We start from the raw sequence: 19,227 nt of genomic DNA, 5'->3' as shown, positions 1-19,227 counted from the left end.
CGGGCAAGCTGGGCGGGGCGAGGCAAGGAGTTGCCAGTTTTCGTTCCTGAGGAGGAGGAGCAAGAGGAAGAGGAAGCGGCAGCCAGCCTTCGAACTAGGGAGAGATTGAGGCGAAAGGGAGTGAGGGACATGCCTGGCTTTGTTTGAACAAAGCCAAAGCAAGCGGCCTCGCGCCGCCCGCCCGAGAACCGAAGCGCCAGTGCGCATGCGAAAGGACACTCTTGCTCTACTTTCCCTCCCCGCCTTTTTCAATTCTGTGCTGTACACACTCAGGCCCTCTGTATCCACTATCCACGGATTCACCCATCTACGGACTCAGCCGTCTACGGTATACACAATGTGGGGTGTAGGTTCAATATAGGCTCATGTAATGTATAACCGCATTCGAACTACATTTTTATTTTATACTAGCTTGGGGGCCCGGCGGTGCCCGGGTTATTTGAGAACGGAATTGTTTGCCTTTGTTCCAAGTTTAGTCTCGATCCAGTGTCAGTTGGCTTTAGTTGGTATGGGTGAACTACAACTCCCATATGCAAGTCCATGGTCGATCCCCCTCCAAACAGCTCCGGGATGTAAAGCAGGTCATGGGGACTCGATGTGTCAAGTTTGGTCTTGATCAGACATTGGTGGGGGTCGCAGTGGTCTGGGGAAGTGAGTGAAGATACTGTCAATCCCATCATCCATGGTCTGTTGTTCCCTCAAATGATAGGAGGACGTAAAGTGGGCCACATTGCACCTATATGTCAAGTTTGGTACAGTTTCATCATTCATGGGGATCACAGTGGTCTGTGGGAGGTGAATTGGATGAAAGTACTGGAAATCCCATCATCCTTGGTGCATTCTTCTGCAAACAACACCAGGACATAAATTGTGTGACATTGCACCTGTGTGTCAAGTATGGTACAGTTTCGTCTTTCATGGGTATCACAGTGGTCCATGGGAGGTGAATCGGGTGAGAGTACTGCAAATCCCATCATCCATGGTCCATGCTGCACCAAACCGGATCAGGACGTAAAGGGGGCCACATTGCACCTGTGTATCAAGTTTGGTACAGTTTCGTCATTCATGGGAATCACAGTGGCCTGTGGGAGGTGAATTGGATGAAGGTACTGCAACTCCCATCGTCCTTGGTCTGTCCTCCCCCAAACTGCTGCAACATATAAAGTGTGTCATTTGGGATATATATACCAGATTTGGTTCAGTCCTGTCATTTGTAGCAGTTGCTGTGGTCTCAAGAAGAGAGTGAAGGTACTACATGTCCCATCTGTGTGCCAAGTTTGGTCCAGTTCCGTCACTGGTGGGCATCGCAGTGGCCTGTGGGAATCGTAGTGATTGAAAGTACTACATATCCCATCACCCATGGTCCATCATCCCGCAAACGGCACCAGGACATAAAGCGCATCATGGGGCAGGCTGTCTGGAATTGTGGGAGTTGGAATCCAAAACACCTGGAGGGCCCAAGTTGGCCCGTGCCTGGTTTAAAGGCTTCCATAGAATCCTAGAGTTAGAAGGGGTGCCCAAAGGCCATCTAGTTGAACCCCCTTCTGCCATAGAGGAAGACACCATCCAAGCCCTCCCGACAGATGGCCATCCAGTCATAAATGCGATTGGGAGATAGAGTCCTAGATTTGAAAGGGGTCTTTGAAGGTCATCCAGTCCAGCCCCTTCTGCTGTAAAGGAAGACACCATCCAAGCCCTCCTGACAGATGGCCATCCAGTCATACATACGATTGGGAGATAGATAGAGTCCTAGATTTGAAAGGGGTCTTTGAAGGTCATCCAGTCCAGCCCCATCTGCTACAAAGGAAGAGTCCATTCAAGCCCTCCCGACAGAAGGTCATTCCAACCATACATACAATTGAGACATTTATTTATTTATTTATTTATTTATGATATTTCTCCCCCGCCTTTCTGCAATGGACCCAAAGTGGCTTGCAAGGTCATTAAGTCACGTGCTAACATCCACCATATAAATAAAACATAAAAGTAACGTCAAGCAATAGTAGTATAAATAAGACATAGCTGTGTTCAGTGGGGGCAGGTGAACTACAACTCCCATATGCAAGTCCATCATCCATGCTCCATCCCACTCCAAACAGTGCCCGGGTGTATAGTAGGCCATGGGGACTGTATGTGTCAGGCCTGTTAGAGTGAGTAGGCCAAAGCCTGCTCTGTGGTAGTTTTTTGCCTCAGTAAAAACTGGGGGGGGGGGGGGGGGGAGTAAACCATCTTTAAAGGAAAGATTTAAAAGATAGTCATTATTTTCTCTTTAGTCTGCTGTGAATAATACTATGTCCCAATGAGCCAGGGAAAACCTGTCTTCTTTGGAACAGTATTAAGGGGTGAAGATGGCCCCCTCCTTTGGGCCTAGCCGGGCCTAGCAGCCTGTCAGTAGAAGCGCTGAAGGAGGTGAGGTGAGGGGGTAGAGTTTTCATAAACATACCCACAAACATTGTTGAAAAGGAAGCATTAAAACATAATTATTTTCCATCATTAGTTGGATTCAGAATGCTGTGAATGTGTGAGTGAACTGTAATTCTTAGAACCAAAGTTTTTTATTATCAGTCTGACAGTTGGGCATGTTGGGTCTATGTGGTCCAGATCCGTTGTCAGTGGGTTCATGGGTTGTAGGGGTTATGTGTGTCAGGTTTGGTCCAGCTCCGGCCTTCCTGGTGGTCCCAGTGGTGTTTTGGATTACCAAAGTGTAGGCCGAGGCTGTTAACTCTCCCAGAGCTAGCTTCGTTCTGATAAGTAGGCCGAATGAAGCCAGTTGGTAGTAGTTTTTGCCTCAGCGATCCCATTGGCCTGTGAAAGTGGCAGCCAATCAGAGCTGGCCCATATTCCGGCCGGCCAATTAGAAAGCTGATCCATATTCCGCCAGGCCAATCAAAACGCGAGCACATACACCGCCCGACCAATCAAAACGCTGACACAAACATACAAACATTCACTTTTATTATATATATATAGATAATTTTATTTATGCAATATTTTGAAGCCGATGGTGGCGCAGCGGGTTAAACCACTGAGCTGCTGAACTTGCTGTCCAAAAGATCGCGGTTCGAATCCGGAGAGCGGGGCGAGCGCCCGCTGTTAGCCCCAGCTTTTGCCAACCTAGCAGTTCGAAAACATGGAAATGTGAGTAGATCAATAAGTATCGCTTCAGCGGGAAGGTAAGGGTGCTCCATGCAGTCATGCCGGCCAAATGACCTTGGAGGTGTCTACGGACAACGCTGGCTCTTCGGCTTAGAAATGGAGATGAGTACTACCAACCCCCAGAGTCAGACACAACTAAAAATTTCACCTTTACCTTTACCTTGTGCAATATTTTGGAATTTCCACATGAGGAATGCAGCCTCCTATGCAGTTTTTACTATGCTGTGACCCGCCTCGAGTCACGGGAGAGGCGGGTAAGAAATATTTGAAAATTATTATTATATGAGTCTCTACACCAGTGTTTCTCAAACGAGTGCTCTTCCAGGTGTTTTGGACTTCAGCTCCCAGAAATCCCAGCCAGCTTATCAACTGTTAGGAATTGTGGGAGCTGAAGTCCAAAACACCTGGAGGAGCAAAGTTTGAGAAACACTGTTCTACACTTACCATAAACAACAATGCAATTTCAAACATATGGCAGTATAGATGGGGCTATAGTTTTCTCAAATAGCAAACACACATAGCAGGCACATATTAGTGGGAAATGTGTACAAGAATATTATGTTAAGGATATCTAGACCCCAAAATATATATATTAAAGGGTGTGTGTACACTGTATAATGAATGCAGTTTGACATCACTTTAACTAGTGGTGTTTCACCAAAGTACAACCCCCATGATTCCATAGCATTGAGCTAGTGCAGTTAAATCACACATTTTCGGGTTGCTGTGAGTTTTCCTGGCTGTATGAACATGTTCCAGAAGCATTCTCTCCTGATGTTCTGCCCACGTCTTTGGCAGGCATCCTTAGAGGTTGTGAGGTCTGTTGGAAACTAGGCAAGTGGAGTTTATGTATCTGTAAAAAGTCCACGGTAGGAGAAATAACTTTTATCTGTTTGCGGCAGGTGTGAATGTTTCAATTGGCCAGCTTGATTAGCATTGAATAACCTTGCAGATTCAAAGCCTGGCTGCTTCCTCCCTGAGGGAATCCTTTGTTAGGAGGTGTTAGCTGGTCCTGATTGTTTCTTGTCTGGAATTTCTCTGTTTTCAGAGTGTTGTTCTTTTTTGCTGCTGTCCTGATTTTAGAGTTCTTTAATACTGGTAGCCAGATTTCATTCATTTTCATGTTTCTGATGAAATTGCCCACATGCTTATGGATTTCAAAGGCTTCTCTGTGTAGTCTGACATGGTGGTTATTAGAGTGGTCCAGGATTTCTGTGTTCTCAAATAACATGCTGAGTCCAGGTGTCCACTCACATTTGTTTTCTGTTCTGTGTAGAATCAATGCACTTTGACACTACCTTAACTTAGATGCCCTGCTTATAGGGCCTTTACACAAACACAAACATGTTCCCAAAAGATACATAGTTGCCAAACTTGCATCATATTGTAATTATAATTATAATTATATATATATTCAACAGATGGCGTTCCCAAGTGTTAAAACACTGTAAATTTGTAAAAACATACAAACAAACAAACAAAAAACCATGCCCCCTTTCTCCTGCATTACAGCAAGAAAGTGAGTACAGTCAACCCTCCCTATCAATAAAATGCAGGCGGAATGTTTTTTTAAAGGCACCAGAGCAATGAGGCGCGCTTTGGCGTCGGGCGCACGCCTCGGCGTGACGTGGCGCGCCGTGCACGCGCCCATCTCTGCGAGAAAGTTATGGCGTTGAAGTGAAACTTGAGGTTATTCTCCGCTTTTTTCCTATTCATCAGTAGGTAATGGAGGTCGACAGGCAGATTGCTCTCTGTAAAGCAGTGCAGCTCTTAATGGGGAGTGGATGTTTCTTGAGCCGAATGGGGTTGACTTATTAGAGTTGCTATTCATGGATGTATTTATCTGTTTTAATTCTAAATATAGAATTTACGTTTATAATAATTTATTATTATTATTATTATTATTATTATTATTATTATTATTATTATTCACTCGCTTTTTCCCATTCCCGGGGTGGGGGGGGGGGGGTTCAGTTGGACAGTCTTTGGGTGCATCCACATTGTAGAATTAATGCAGTTTAACACTACTTTAATTGCAACAGTACATTGCTATGGAATCCTGGAATGTGTAGTTTGATGAGGCGCCAGCACTCTGACAGATTTTTTTTTTTGTAAACTACAAATCCCAAGATTCCATAGCATTGAGCAATGACAGTTAAAGTGGTGTCAAACTGTATTAACTCTTCAGTGTACTTCAGGCATGGGCAAACTTTGGCCCTCCAGGTGTTTTGGACCTACCGGCTGTTAGGAATAGTGGGAGTTGTAGTCCAAAACACTTGGAGGGGCAAAGTTTGCCCATACCTGTCCTACAGTGTAGGTTTGTTTTTGAAAAACCACACATTTAATTTCTGTTCTGTGTTGAATCAATGCACTTTGACTACTTTTAGCTCCCATGGTTCAAGGCTATGGAATCATGGGAGTTGTAGTTTTACCACGTCCTTACCCTTCTCTGCCGAAGAGGTCTAATGCCTCACCAAACTACAACTCCGAGAATTCCATAACAAGGAGCCATGGCAGTTAAAGTGGTGTCAAACCGCATTAAGTCTACAGTGTAGATGAATTCTCTGTGCAGGGATTTCTTGTCAAGACTATGTTGGAAGTGAAGCGCAGGAAGACAGCCAACCATTCAACCAAGCCGAATGGAGACCAGAGAGAGAAACAGTTGGGCTTTGTGAGACAAACATCTGGCTGGATGGACCTACAAATGGTTTCAAGTTTACTTTCGCTCTTAATGTGCACAGGACTAATATGGTAAGTAAAAGGAGATGGGGAAAGGGGAGAATTTGGGAAATGGGTTGCTGTGATTTTTCCGGTCTGTATGGCCATGTTCTAGAAGCATTATCTCCTGGCGTTTCACCCACATCTATGGCAGGCATCCTCAGAGGTTGTGAGGTGCATTGGAAACTAGGCAAGGGAGGTTTATATATCTGTGGAAGGTCCAGGGTGGGGAAAAAACTCTTGTCTGTTGGAGGCAAGTGTGAATGTTGCAATTAATCACCTTGATTAGCATTGAAAAACCTTGCAGCTTCAAAGCCTGGCTGATTCCTGCCTGGGGGAATCCTTTGTTGGAAGATGTTAGCTGGCCCTGATTATTTATTGTCTGGAATTCCCCTATCTTCTGAGTGTTGTTCTTAATTTACTGTCCTAATTTTGGAGTTTTTAAAATACTGGTAGCCAGATTTCGTTCATTTTCATTATTTCCTCCTTTTTGTTGAAATTGTCCACATGCTTGTGGATTTCAATGGCTTCTCTGTGTAATCTTGGGGAATGTCTGTGGGAAACGATAACCTAAAACAAACTGTGTTGTCAAAGGCTTTCATGGCCGAGATCACAGGGTTGTTGTATGTTTTTCGGGCTGTATGGCCTTGTTCCAGAAGTATTCTCTCCTGACATTTCGCCCACATCTATGGCAGGCATCCTCAGAGGTTGTGAGGTATGGAGAAACTAAGCAAGGAAGGTTTATATATATCTGTGGAAAGTCCAGGGTGAGAGAAGAACTCTTTGTCAGTTGGAGGCCAGTGTGAATGTTGTAGTTAATCACCTTAATTAGCATTGAATAGCTTCATCTCCTGGCTTCTTCCTGCTAGGGGGCATCCTTTGTTCAGAGTCGTTAGCTGCCCCTGGTTGATTCATGTCTGGAACTCCTCTGTTATCAGAGTGTTGCTTTTTATTTACTGTTCTGATTTTTGAGTTTTTTAATACTGGTAGCCAGATTTTGTTCATTTTTATGGTTTCCTCCTTTCTGTTGAAGTTGTCCACATGCTTGTGAATTTCAATGGCTTCTCTGTATAGTCTGACATGATAGTTGTTGGAGTGGTCAAGCATTTCTGTGTTCTCAAATAATATACAATAGAGTCTCACTTATCCAAGCTAAACGGGCCGGCAGAAGATTGGATAAGCGGAAATCTTGGATAATAAGGGATTAAGGAAAAGCCTATTAAACATCAAATTAGGTTATGATTTTACAAATTAAGCACCAAAACATCACGTTAGACAACAAATTTGACAGAAAAGGTAGTTCAATGCGCAGTAATGTTAGGTTGTAATTACTGTATTTACGAATTTAGCACCAAAATATCACGATATATTGAAAACATTGACTACAAAAATGGCATGGATAATCCAGAAGCTTGGATAAGCGAGGCTTGGATAAGTGAGACTCTACTGTACTGTGTCCAGGTTGGTTCATCAAGTGCTTTGCTATGGTTGATTTCTCTGGTTGAGTTAGTCTGTAGTGCCTTTCATGTTCTTTGACTCGTGTTTGGGCGCTGCGTTTGTTATTCTTGGTACGGTATGGGGCTTAAGTCGTCGTCTTGTACTGGTCCCTTACTCCTTTTAACATGATTTATTATGAAAGTCTCTTGCATTTGCAAGTTGAATGTTATATTTGTAACTGAATCACAAAAACAGTGATAAGCTGCCATAGCATAACAGTTACTAGAGAGCAAGTCCCATTTAACTCATTAGTTCTATATTTGCTTAGAATTGGGCTGCCTGAGAGCCTACAGCGAATCAGTTTATCCTGATATATATCAGAAATAATGAGAAATACAGTGATATCAATTGGAGTTTGGATCAGTGGATATTCAAATCCCATTATATACAAAATGGTAGATTATCAGGTACCATTATAGAAAGTGGAATAGTAAAATGGTGTTCCTTATGTAAAATAGCAACATCAAGGTTTGCTTTTGGGATTTTTTTTAAAAAACAACCTTGCTGTAGATCAGTGGTTTTCAACTTTTGGGTCCCCACTTGTTTTGGCCTACAAATCCCAGAAATCCCAGCCAGTTTACCAGCCAGTTTATTTCTGGGAGTTGAAGGCCAAAACATCTGGAGACCCAAAGGATGAAAACCAGTGATGTAGATGTTTAAATCCATGGATGCAGGATCCATAGATATGGAATGCCAATTTGTTTCATCTTTTTTTTAGAGTTAGATAGATGACCCCTAAATTGGAAAACCATTGTGATATGTTCATTCATAGGCTTATTACACATGACTGGTCGCGTAGTTTTTACATGAATCTAATGCAGTGGTTCTCAATCTGGAGTCCCCTGATGTTTTTGGCCTTCAACTCCCAGAAATCCTAACAGCTGGAAAATTGGCTGGGGATTTCTGGGAGTTGTAGGCCAAAAACATATGGGGATCCCAGGTTGAGAACCCATTGATCTAATGTATGATGATCCCCCATCTAACTGTATTTCCATAGATTTTATAACTATAGATTACGATTATCAACAGCAGTTTTCTGCTGTAAACAGGGCAAATTTCCATCCAGCCTAAAACAAGCCGTGGTAAGGCCTATTTTGAAGAAGGCCTCATTAGATCCGACCAATCCTTGTAACTACAGGCCAATCTCTAACCTACCATTCTTGGGCAAGGTCTTGGAGCGGGTGGTTGCCTCTCAGCTCCAGGGATTCTTGGATGATATGGATTTTCTGGACCAATCACAGTCTGGCTTCAGGCCTGGGTTCAGTACCGAGACGGCTTTGGTCGCCTTGGTGGATGACCTCCGCAGGGAGCTGGACAGGGGGAGTGTGACCCTGCTGGTTCTCTTGGACATCTCAGCGGCTTTCGATACCATCGACCATGGTATCCTTCTGGGGCGGCTCTCTGGAATGGGCCTTAGGGGTACTGCACTCCAGTGGCTCCAGTCCTTTCTGGAGGGTCGTTCCCAGTTGGTGAAGCTGGGGGACACCTGCTCGAACCCCTGGCCATTGACCTGTGGGGTCCCGCAAGGTTCTATTTTGTCCCCCATGCTTTTTAACATCTACATGAAACCACTGGGAGAGGTCATCCGGAGGTTTTGGAGTACGGTGCCATCTCTACGCGGATGACACCCAACTCTACTACTCTTTTCCACCTAAATCCAAGGAAGCCCCTCGGATTCTGGACCAGTGTCTGGCCGCTGTGTTGGCCTGGATGAGGGTGAACAAACTGAGACTTAATCCCGACAAGACAGAGGTCCTCCAGGTCAGTCGTACATCTGATCGGGGTATTGGGTGGCAACCTGTGCTTGACGGGGTTGCATTCCTCTGAAGGTGCAGGTCCGCAGCTTGGGGGTCCTCCTGGATTCGAGGCTGACGCTTGAGGCTCAGGTGTCAGCCGTGGCCGGGAGGGCCTTTGCACAACTAAAACTTGTGCGCCAGCTGCGACCATACCTCGAGAAGTCTGATCTGACCATGGTGGTCCATGCCTTAGTTACCTCTAGACTGGACTATTGCAATGCGCTCTACATGGGGCTGCCTTTGAAGACGGCCCGGAAATTACAACTAGTACAGCATTCGGCAGCCAGGCTTCTAACCGGAGCGAATTACAGGGCGCGTTCAACGCCTCTGTTTAAGGAGCTTCACTGGCTGCCATTTACTTTCCGGGCCCAATTCAAGGTGCAGGTTATCACCTACAAAGCCCTAAACGGTTTGGGACCCACCTACCTTAGAGACCGCATCTCCCTCTATGAACCCACACGTTCTCTTCGCTCGTCGGGGGAGGCCCTTCTCTCGCTCCCACCACCCTCACAGTCACGGTTGGTGGGGACGAGAGAGAGGGCCTTCTCTGTCGTGGCCCCCCGGCTTTGGAACTCTCTACCTAGAGAGATCAGGCAGGCCCCTACCCTCCTCTCCTTCCGGAAGAGCTTAAAAACCTGGCTGTTCCAAAAGGTCTTCGATGTTTAGTTGTTGCTGGATTGATCTATCTGTCCATTCCATAATAGTCCCATTGTTGTTGTCTTGCCATTTTATACCGCACTTTATTGTCCAACTCTGAAATTTCCTTTTCCCATTTCGTAACACTCTGCATTTCGCCTGGGATCTACGAATTAGTCTCCTGTTTTAACACTGTATCCTACTTGTTGATTTTAATGATTGTTTTTATTGATGTTGGTGTTTTTTATTGGGATAATTGTTTTATTGCTTTGTTACTGTTATTTGTTTGTTTTATCGGGCCAGGCCCCATGTAAGCCGCCCCGAGTCCCTTCGGGGAGATGGGGCGGGGTATAAAAATAAAGTTGTTATTATTATTATTATTATTATTATTATTATTATTATTATTATTATTATTATTATTATTATAAACAGCAATTGTATGTAATTCAATGCATCTAGAGAGCATTGTTTCAGAAAATTGTGTTAAAAGTCGATGAAAGGAAACAGTGGGTTTCAGAGGATTTTTGTTGTGGCTACTCGTACATATATTTGTGAAGAATGCTCTTCTGATCTGAAAGCTAGAGGAAGGTGGGAAGTGGGAATACCTGTGCCTGTTCTACTGTAATTAATACTTCTTTACAGTGAGATTAACCAGTGATCAAATAAATTTGAATAAAAGTACCAATAGTTTAATAGGTAGCAAAATCGATATCTGTCTCATTAGTTTCTTAACTCTTTTTTGCTAAAATATCTGCTCTTTGGATTAAAATAGTACAAAAACACAGCAGCTGCTATCATACAAGAACACTTTTACTTGTCTTTAAATGTTCAATGTATACTTCATCATAGCAACAGTGACATTGTCAGTAATGTTACTAAACATTTAATAAACTGGAATGAGAGTTTGATTGCTAACAACTCTACATAGGAATGTTTTCTTCAGTGTCAGACCCTAAAGCAGCCATTGAACTGATATATGGTAGTTGTTTCTCAGTCTGGTCGAACAGAAGAAAAACAACAGAGAATGTATTTAAGTCTTTTGAGTTATTTTCTGTTTTGATCACGTGTTTTACTTGTATAGATTTGTAGATGATTGGCAGTCATACTAATGTTTGCTGGTTTTGTTTTTCTATAATTCTCAGGTTCCTTTTTCAACAATCAGCTCAATTGGCTGCAGTAGAGGAGAAGTATCATTTATTAAAGCAGGAAACCATAAGGTTTCAAGATATGGAAAATAAGATGAATATAATGTTTGAAGAGGTAAGGATTCAAAGTATATTATCATTATAACACTTTTAATCTTTCTTAAAAGATATAAAATCTGACAAATAGTTTTCTTCAACCAATATTAAATTACCATGCAAACTATTTAAGGTCTGCACTGGTTAGTACTTGCATGGAAGACTAGCAACAAATACAAGGTGCTGTGAGCTGTATTTCAAAAGAAGGAGATGGAAAAAAACACTTCTGGTTATTCCTTGCCTTAAAAAACCTATGAAATTCAAAAGGGCAACAGGCCATTTGAGTGCACACATGCACATTCCAACTTTGGGTGAAAGAAATGATAATAGAGTACAACAAAAAGTGCAAAATGAAAATACGTAGTTGACTATGCCTCCAAATCCCAAGCCTGCAAGATCTTCCTCTCATAAATGGTGCTTGGGAGTTTAGAGTGGGCCTGGACTCACTTTTGCATTCTCATGTTGTTTTCATATTGTAGGAATGGGATTTATGAAATACTTCAATAGCTTTCTGGTCTAGAAATTGAATTTACTGGGGTTATAAGAAATTATTTCTTTTTGTTTTGGTATTATAGAATAAATGCACAATATACTTTAATTCATTCCCCACTATGGCAATATGGCCAATCAGGGGCTTTGTAGAATTCATCTGTCCCCTTTGAATGCATTTTTGGGGGGCATGTTCATTTCTTTCCAATATTTTAATTTTGTAGCTTCTGCTTTACTCTTGCATGTATAATTAGAAGTAAATTACAGTAAATTAGTAAAATATTAGTCCTTTAATGTGTTCTAACTTAAAATTGTCATAACATTTGGAAGAGGAACCTGAAAATTACTTGCCCATCTAAGAAAAATTTTAGTTGTTTAGACAAGCATCACCATACTGTATTAAGTGAAGATGGACATTGTTTTGTGTTACAAATGCAGCTTGAGTCGTCTTCGGGTGTCCTGCAGGAAACCTATTCATCTATCTCCAAGATGACCAAATTTGAGCAAGAAGTACCCAGCCTCCATAATATCATGCAAGAAGTTGAAAACAATAAGCAGATATATTCTAAAAGAATACAGAGCATTAATGAGAAATTTCAAAATGAGATAAACCACTGGAAAAGAAGCCAAACTGAATTAGATAACAGTACTAGCAGTTTAAAATCAGAAGTTAAACGTTTACATAGTAAAGTTACTTCTCAAATCAATACAGCAGATCAAAAATTAAAATCTCTTTCTGAAAGACTGAAAGATCTAGAAGACAGTACAGTTAGAAATCTCAGAACAGTGAATAGACAAGAAGAAGATGAGTTGACAAAAGTTAAAGAGCTGTTGCAATTTGATGGAAAGGCAACTGAAAAATTAGAAGAACAGCAGAATAGTCTGTTATCTAGAAATACTGAATTGAGCCAAAAACTTGCTGACTCTGAACCCAAAATGGAGGAATGTAAGAGCCATTTGCCAACAATAGAGAAGGCTGTCCATTCGGTTGTTAGACTATCAAGGGAGTTGATTGCGGTAGAGAAGAAAATGGAAAACATGACCATAAAGGTGTATCATGTGGAAGATGAAATTAGGAACGCAGTTTCAGACATAACTGAGATACAAAAAACTCTTGAAGGCATGGAGCATGAGACCAACAGATTGCAATTTCAGAATGAGGTACTTTTTTTAGAAGAAAAAAGTCAGTGTGTTTCCACAACCCACAGCAGAAGAAAACAACCATAGCTTGAATGGTAAGAAGGAAACATTATTGCCCTAAACAATAGTGTTTTAAGATGTGTTGGTACAGCATAGTGAAAGTATAATGTTATTCATTTAGATTATTTATTTATTTATTTATTTTATATATCGCTCTTCTCCCCCAGGGTGACCAAGAGCAGTCGTACACAATGGCAGAATTAGATGCCACATATAATACAAATGTAGTAAAATCAAACAAAACACAATTAAAAGCTGGTATCCAAATCAAATTAAAACAATAAAAACCATGTGACCATTACAACAGGGACAGTAGAATTGAGCCAAAGTCAGAGCCAGTCTGTGTTCAACTTCATATTAATCCACAGAATCCATCAGGCCATATCAACCCATAGCCGAGGATGGGCCAAAAGCTTGGTCCCACACCCAGGTCTTCAGCTGCTTCCTAAAAGACATGAGTGAGGGGGCTTCCCTAATCTCTCTTGGCAAGGAGTTCCACAGTTGTGGAGCCATCACTGAAAAAGCAGTCTTGTCCCCGCCAACTGCACCTGTGAGGGCGGCAGAACAGAGAGCAGGGCCTCACTCGAAGATATTAATCTGTAGGATGGCCCGTAGGGGAGATACATTCTGAGAGGTAAATTGGATCAGAGCCGTTTAAGGTTTTGTAGGCCAAAGCCAGCACATAATGATATCATTACCCAGCTTCTGTTTCCTTGGAGCTAAACTGCAATCTTTACAGTAGCTGAGGGAAAAAGATTTTGCCCAGCAACAGTATATGGTTACAAGCTTTGTCTGGCCTTGAATGCATAGTTAAGACAATTTTGTTTTGTTAAGAGAAGGGGGTGCAATATCAGAGGAAAAATGCCAGATGGGAAAGGAACACCTGGTTATTTGGGCAAGAGGATAGTCCATTATTGTATCCCACTGTATGTTTTGTTCAGCACCAAACAAAATTTGGTGCTGAACAAAATATGATTTTGTGGACAAGTAGCATGATATTTTCAAAGGTTCAACATTTTTCACATCATATAGGACTAACACTGCTTGATCATATTGCTGTTTCTTGCAGAAATATATACTGTAACTTCAAAAACAGTCAAAATTCAGCTAGTGCAAGATTTTTGTTGCTCATGGCTGGCACTCTCAGGAACCAAGCTTTCATATTAGTTGATTTTCTTCTTCTATTAATATATTATTTAGGTTCACTGTATGTGTGCAACTTGAAGGTGCTCACATAGGATTTACTTAACCAAGGAATACCTAGAGGTGGTTTTGCCAGTTCCTTTGAAATATAGCTCACAGCACTTGGTATGTGTTGGCAGTCTCCTAACCAAGTACTGAATGGGGCTCACTGTAGATCAGATAGGGATCTGATGCCTTGAGGACATTTAGGCCTCTAATACTAGTATCATTTAAACATGTTATGGTGCATTATTTTTTTTTATTTGCTTTACCTGTATTCCTTTTCATGTGCATCAGGGAGGTGCTTTAAAGACCTGACAGGGTTAACGTTTTTGAAGCTTAACTTCATTATTTAGGAAGTTGTGAATGTTTTTATTATAAACACAGGGGTACCTGTGTGGCATTCAAATGGATAAAAAACTGCATATAGACATTTGAGAGCATTGGTCAGCTGATTCTTGTCGATCAAGCTTTAAAGTCATTCATTATAGTTACACTATTAGCCTAACAATGTGATATATACATGCTTATATATAAACATCTTCTTAACCATGGCTCATATTCAGAGATACAAATGCTTGCTTTCATTTGGAAAAGTAAAAATGTATCATATTACAAACAAATGTGGGCTGTCTTAGACCAGAGTCCTACATAATCCAACATTTTCTTCCTGAAATAGCCAGCTGAATAAGATAATTATAGCTATGTACCCTAAATGATCATGAGAATGTTTCCTGTGATCTAGACTGCTTTCTTTATATGGAGGACATGGTCAGCTATAGCAACTTTACAAAAATCCCATTTAATTTCCCATATTAACTGATTTTTTCCCATTTATCCTGAGGTGATATGATCAAACTTGATTTTTCCAATCTCTCATTCTCTGTAATCAAGATCACACTTGATACCAATTTCAGTCTTGTTTTTGTACTAAACATTCTCAACATAAATTGCAACTAAATATAATTATTTTAAGATGATAAAACATCAATACAGAAAAAAATTACACAAAATGTAGCTGCTCGTCTAAATGAAATTCAAGAGTAATTTGGAAAGACAAAATCATGTAGTATTCTCGTATATGTGAATGCATATGAATATGCATATATATGTACATGTAGGTGTGTGTTTGTATGTACACACTTTTCTTTGCCTGCTCTAGAGCAAACAGAAATGACTCTAGATAACAAAAAAAAATCATTGTAGAGCACGTGTCAAACTCAAGGCCCACTCCTATATTCGTCATCATTTGACATCATGAGTAGAGATGATAGGAGTTGTGATTACAGTAATATCTGGAAGGCTGCAGTTTGTTCTGTTTAATCAGGATAGTGGAGTTTGAATTTAGATACAAGACTTGTGGATAGGATGTCTGATGTTAAACTGTTCCTTAATCTTTTCCCAACCTCAGAGCCACAAGTGCTGTTGGGTTGCAACTCTCAACATCCCCACTCATGGCAGATAATCAAAATTGATGGGAGTTTCCATTCAATAACATCTGGAGACCCAATCGGATAAAAATTAAAGAGCACTGGCCAGTATGTAAAAAAATTACAGTTGGCCCTCTGTACCCATAGATTTTCCATTCATGGATTCAGTGACCCTATGAAGGCAACCACAAGGCTGATATGGCCCTCAATGAAAATGAGTTTGACACCCTGTTGTCAAGGATCAAAACAACTACAGTAGAGTCTCACTTATCCAAGCTAAATGGGCCGGCAGAAGCTTGGATAAGCGAATATCTTGGATAATAAGGAGGGATTAAGGAAAAGCCTGTTAAACATCAAATTAGGTTATGAATGTACAAATTAAGCACCAAAACATCATGTTATACAACAAATTTGACAGAAAAAGTAGTTCAATATGCAGTAATGTTATGTTGTAATTACTGTATTTACAAATTTAGTACCAAAATATCATGATATATTGACAACATTGACTACAAAAATGGCTTGGATAATCCAGAACCTTGGATAAGCAAGGCTTGGATAAGCGAGACTCTACTGTATTTGCTTCTTGCTGGTAAATTAACATCATCCATTTAGATAGAACCATAGCAACAGAGGTGGAAAAGACCACAGGGACCACCCAGTCCAATTTGCTGCCATGCAGGAATAAAAGCAGTCTGTTTTATATCCTTCAAATATGACCCTCCACCACACTCTGAGGTAGCAAATCCTACTAGTTGAACAGCATACTGTCAAGAAGCTCTTCCTAATGTTTAGGTGGAATCTCTTTCCCTCACATTTTGATTCATTACTCTGTATCCTGGTCTCTGGAGTAGCCAAAAGCAAGCTAGTTCCAACTTAAATATGGCATTCTTTCAAACATTTTGACATTTATCATGTTGCCTCACAAACTTCTCTTCAGCCTAAAAATAGCTTCATATGCATCAATAATGTAATACATGATATCCTGGTTAGTTTATGAAAGAGGGAACCATCTATTTTTCCTTATCAAATGCTACAAAATTGCTTAGGTTATATACTAACCGTAACTTGAAAAGTGTGGTGCAGTGAAATGTAAATGAAATTATTTTATATCAAGCTTTTTTAATTTGCAGTGTGAGAAAACAGCAAGTTCATTGGAGCAAGTGGAAGGTCTTCATATAAATGCTCAAATGAAGCATCTGCAGGAAAAGATGAACACCATGAAGATGTGGTCTGAAAAGTTAATTCAAGAAGAAGAGGCACATCAGCAGAACATAACATCTCTTTTTCATACAGTCAAGAAGCATGAAGAGGCAACTGCTTCTGCTACTAATGAGTTTTCTATCAAGATTGCAACTGTGAAGACTGACATTAGACGCATTTCAGGTCTTGAAGGAGATGTTACCTTATTGGTAGAGGATCTACATACTTTAGAAGATAAAGTAGCTAAAGCTGAAAAGACTGCAATACAGAGTATAGGGAATCTTCTTACAAACAGCATTGACAGGACTACAGAATTACGAAAAACTGCAACTGAAAATGCCAGGCAGATAGAGCACATTAAGGTAAAGTCATCTGAGCTGAATGCAGACCTTAACAAACAATCCAATAGGCTTTTAAATTTGGAAAGTGATAGAGCGAAAGTTCTGAGCACAGTAGCTTTTGCAAATGACTTAAAACCTAAAGTATTCAATTTTAAACAAGGTTTAGCACATTTGGAGCCTATGTTAGATGAACTAACATTAAGAATTGGAAGACTGCTAGAGGAACTGTTGGAAAGAAAGAAGGAACTTACATTCCTGAATAAGAAACTCTCCAATTTAACTTTAGTAAGTCTTAACTGAAGTTACTTAACTGTCTTTTTCCTATTTGAACTACTCCAGTAAAAACATGAACTGTAGGCCTAAATGTGGAAGCATTACACTGAGAGGAGGAAAAATAATGCACTTGTAGTTTTCTGTTGGTTTTTTTCAATTATGGATATTTATCTGGTTTATAGATGTCTTACCTGTACAATTAGAAACATTTTAATTCCCATCCACAGAAGTTGAAAGTCTAGACAGCAACTTCATTTATATTAAATGAAACATTCAATATTATCTTGTTACAGCACTACTTGAAGTATAACCTCAAAAAGTGTTTCCTAAGATTTTTGAAAAGCACCAATCGAAGATGTTATTTTTATGTTATAAACAGCAAACACAGCTTTCAAATAGTTATTTATGTAACTAAATTTGAGAATATTTGTATTAAATTGCAAAAATACTTTTGTATGTTTTCTATTAAAATTGATGAACTAGATGAAATGGTTTTGAAGTCTTTGTTAGAAGAGTTGGATTGTGATACCATGTAATCTTGGATGCCTGTGGTATTCAGAGTTCTTGCATTGACATATCTGTGATGTGGAAAGATCAAGAGGCAATTACTTCAACCCATGCTTCCAAGGAAAACTTCTGAAAGTGCCAGACAGGAAACATTAGGAGTGACACCTCCCCTCTACCAATAAAAATATTCATAACTTTAATATGGAACTAAATATTTCACTACTATACAATTTTAAAAGTTCCATGACTAATTCCTCAGGTGCATATAAAAACTTATGTTACCACCTTAATTCTTCAGTTTCTAAGGTGCTACAAGATCCCTTAGTGATATTCCATTTTTTTTTAGGAAATATCTTTTTTTTCTCCCCAAAGGGAATTTTATTGATCATTATTTTATAATACATAATCAGTTACATTTACCTTTTCCATTCCCTTCTCCCTCCCCAGACCCACCCCACCCCCTTCCCTGTTGACAACTTAAACCTTATTTTCTTGTTACATGAGCCTTCTTTCCATTCTTTCCAAATTTTCTTCCAGCTTTCGTCATAAGGTTTAATAATCTATAGCCATCTGCTAAATGGAGTTCATATCTCTTTAATTTTCTTGTTTGTCTGACCATGTTTTTTTGTTTCTTATAATGTCCATGATATCCAGTTGTATTTGATCCCACATATATTCATACCATTTTTCAAGTGTCCATTTTTTTTAATCCTTCCACCCCCATGCTAAAGCTCTAAACATTATCATCATTAATTCTTGGTCTTGGCCCTTAATTCTTCTGTCCCCATATATCCCTATTGACATAATTTGCATATTTATATCAAATTTGGTTTTAGTATGTAATTCAACCTGGGTTAGGATTTCTTCCAAATTTTTTAAATCTCTTCACATTCCCACCATAGATGAGAGTACTACGACTCCCTACTCCCACAATGCCAACATTTGGGATTTAATCCCTGAATCATGTGTGCCAGCTGAATTGGTGTTCTGTACCATTTTGTAATTATTTTCAGTTCTAATTCCTTATATTTGTCTATTTTTTTATTTAAACCATTGACTATCTTTTCTATCTTTTCTTTTCCTAGGCCCCCTTCCTTTTCCCACTTGTTTTCCATTATTCTATACATAGACTCCTTATCTTCTATCATTCTTCCATATATTTTAATCTTTTTTTACCACCAAGTCTCTCTTTTAATATCTTGTCTATTATATTTTCTCTCTCATTACTTTCTTCCTTCTTGATTTATTCCCAAATTCCTCTTGGTGTTAACCAATTTATCCCACCCCCTAATCTTTCCAATTGTTTCCATTCCATTAATTCCTTATTTTCATTATATAAATCTTTAATATCCCATCTGTTTCATTTTTTTATAATACTCCTGTCCTCATTATTTCTTAGACTACCTATCGGGGCTTCTTTTGATAAGTTTGGCATCCATTTCTCTTTCCATTTCCCCCATATTTTTAATGCTATTTTCCTTGTGCCTATTGTTTTTTCTATTCCCTTTTAAATTTTTTGTAAATATTCCATAGTCTCCTTTATTTTTATTTACTTCAT

At 40.0% G+C, this 19,227-nt stretch overlaps 1 protein-coding gene across 6 annotated transcripts; it reads left to right on the top strand.

Moving 5' to 3' along the window:
• Nucleotides 1–14: 14 nt before the first annotated feature.
• Nucleotides 15–17,651, top strand: ikbip (IKBKB interacting protein). Of its 6 annotated transcripts, none has more exons than XM_062980982.1 (5): nt 15–328; nt 5,729–5,907; nt 10,946–11,063; nt 11,972–12,768; nt 16,479–16,617. In XM_062980982.1, the coding sequence occupies exons 1-4, from the start codon at nt 206–208 to the stop codon at nt 12,758–12,760; spliced, it is 1,209 nt and encodes a 402-aa protein (XP_062837052.1). In that variant the 5' UTR covers nt 15–205; the 3' UTR covers nt 12,761–12,768; nt 16,479–16,617. The 6 variants fall into 6 exon arrangements, with proteins under 6 accessions (XP_062837052.1, XP_062837053.1, XP_008109035.1 ...); XM_008110828.3 differs by lacking the exon at nt 15–328 and adding an exon at nt 4,744–4,845; XM_008110829.3 differs by lacking the exon at nt 15–328 and adding an exon at nt 4,750–4,874.
• Nucleotides 17,652–19,227: the final 1,576 nt, after the last annotated feature.

The sequence above is a fragment of the Anolis carolinensis genome, chromosome 5 (genome assembly GCF_035594765.1).
Source record: "Anolis carolinensis isolate JA03-04 chromosome 5, rAnoCar3.1.pri, whole genome shotgun sequence".
Classification (NCBI taxonomy): domain Eukaryota; kingdom Metazoa; phylum Chordata; class Lepidosauria; order Squamata; family Dactyloidae; genus Anolis; species Anolis carolinensis.
Note: the sequence above shows the minus strand (reverse complement) of the source record. Positions and strands in the feature narration are given on the sequence as shown.

What these genes read in the sequence shown, in the direction of transcription:
- ikbip (XM_062980982.1), top strand. Translation starts at nt 206, where the DNA reads ATGCGAAAGGACACTCTTGCTCTACTTTCCCTCCCCGCCTTTTTCAAT. An exon ending in TACGGACTCAGCCGTCTACG is followed by an intron (nt 329 to 5,728) that starts GTATACACAATG and finishes TTCTCTGTGCAG; the next exon opens with GGATTTCTTGTCAAGACTAT. An exon ending in ATGTGCACAGGACTAATATG is followed by an intron (nt 5,908 to 10,945) that starts GTAAGTAAAAGG and finishes TATAATTCTCAG; the next exon opens with GTTCCTTTTTCAACAATCAG.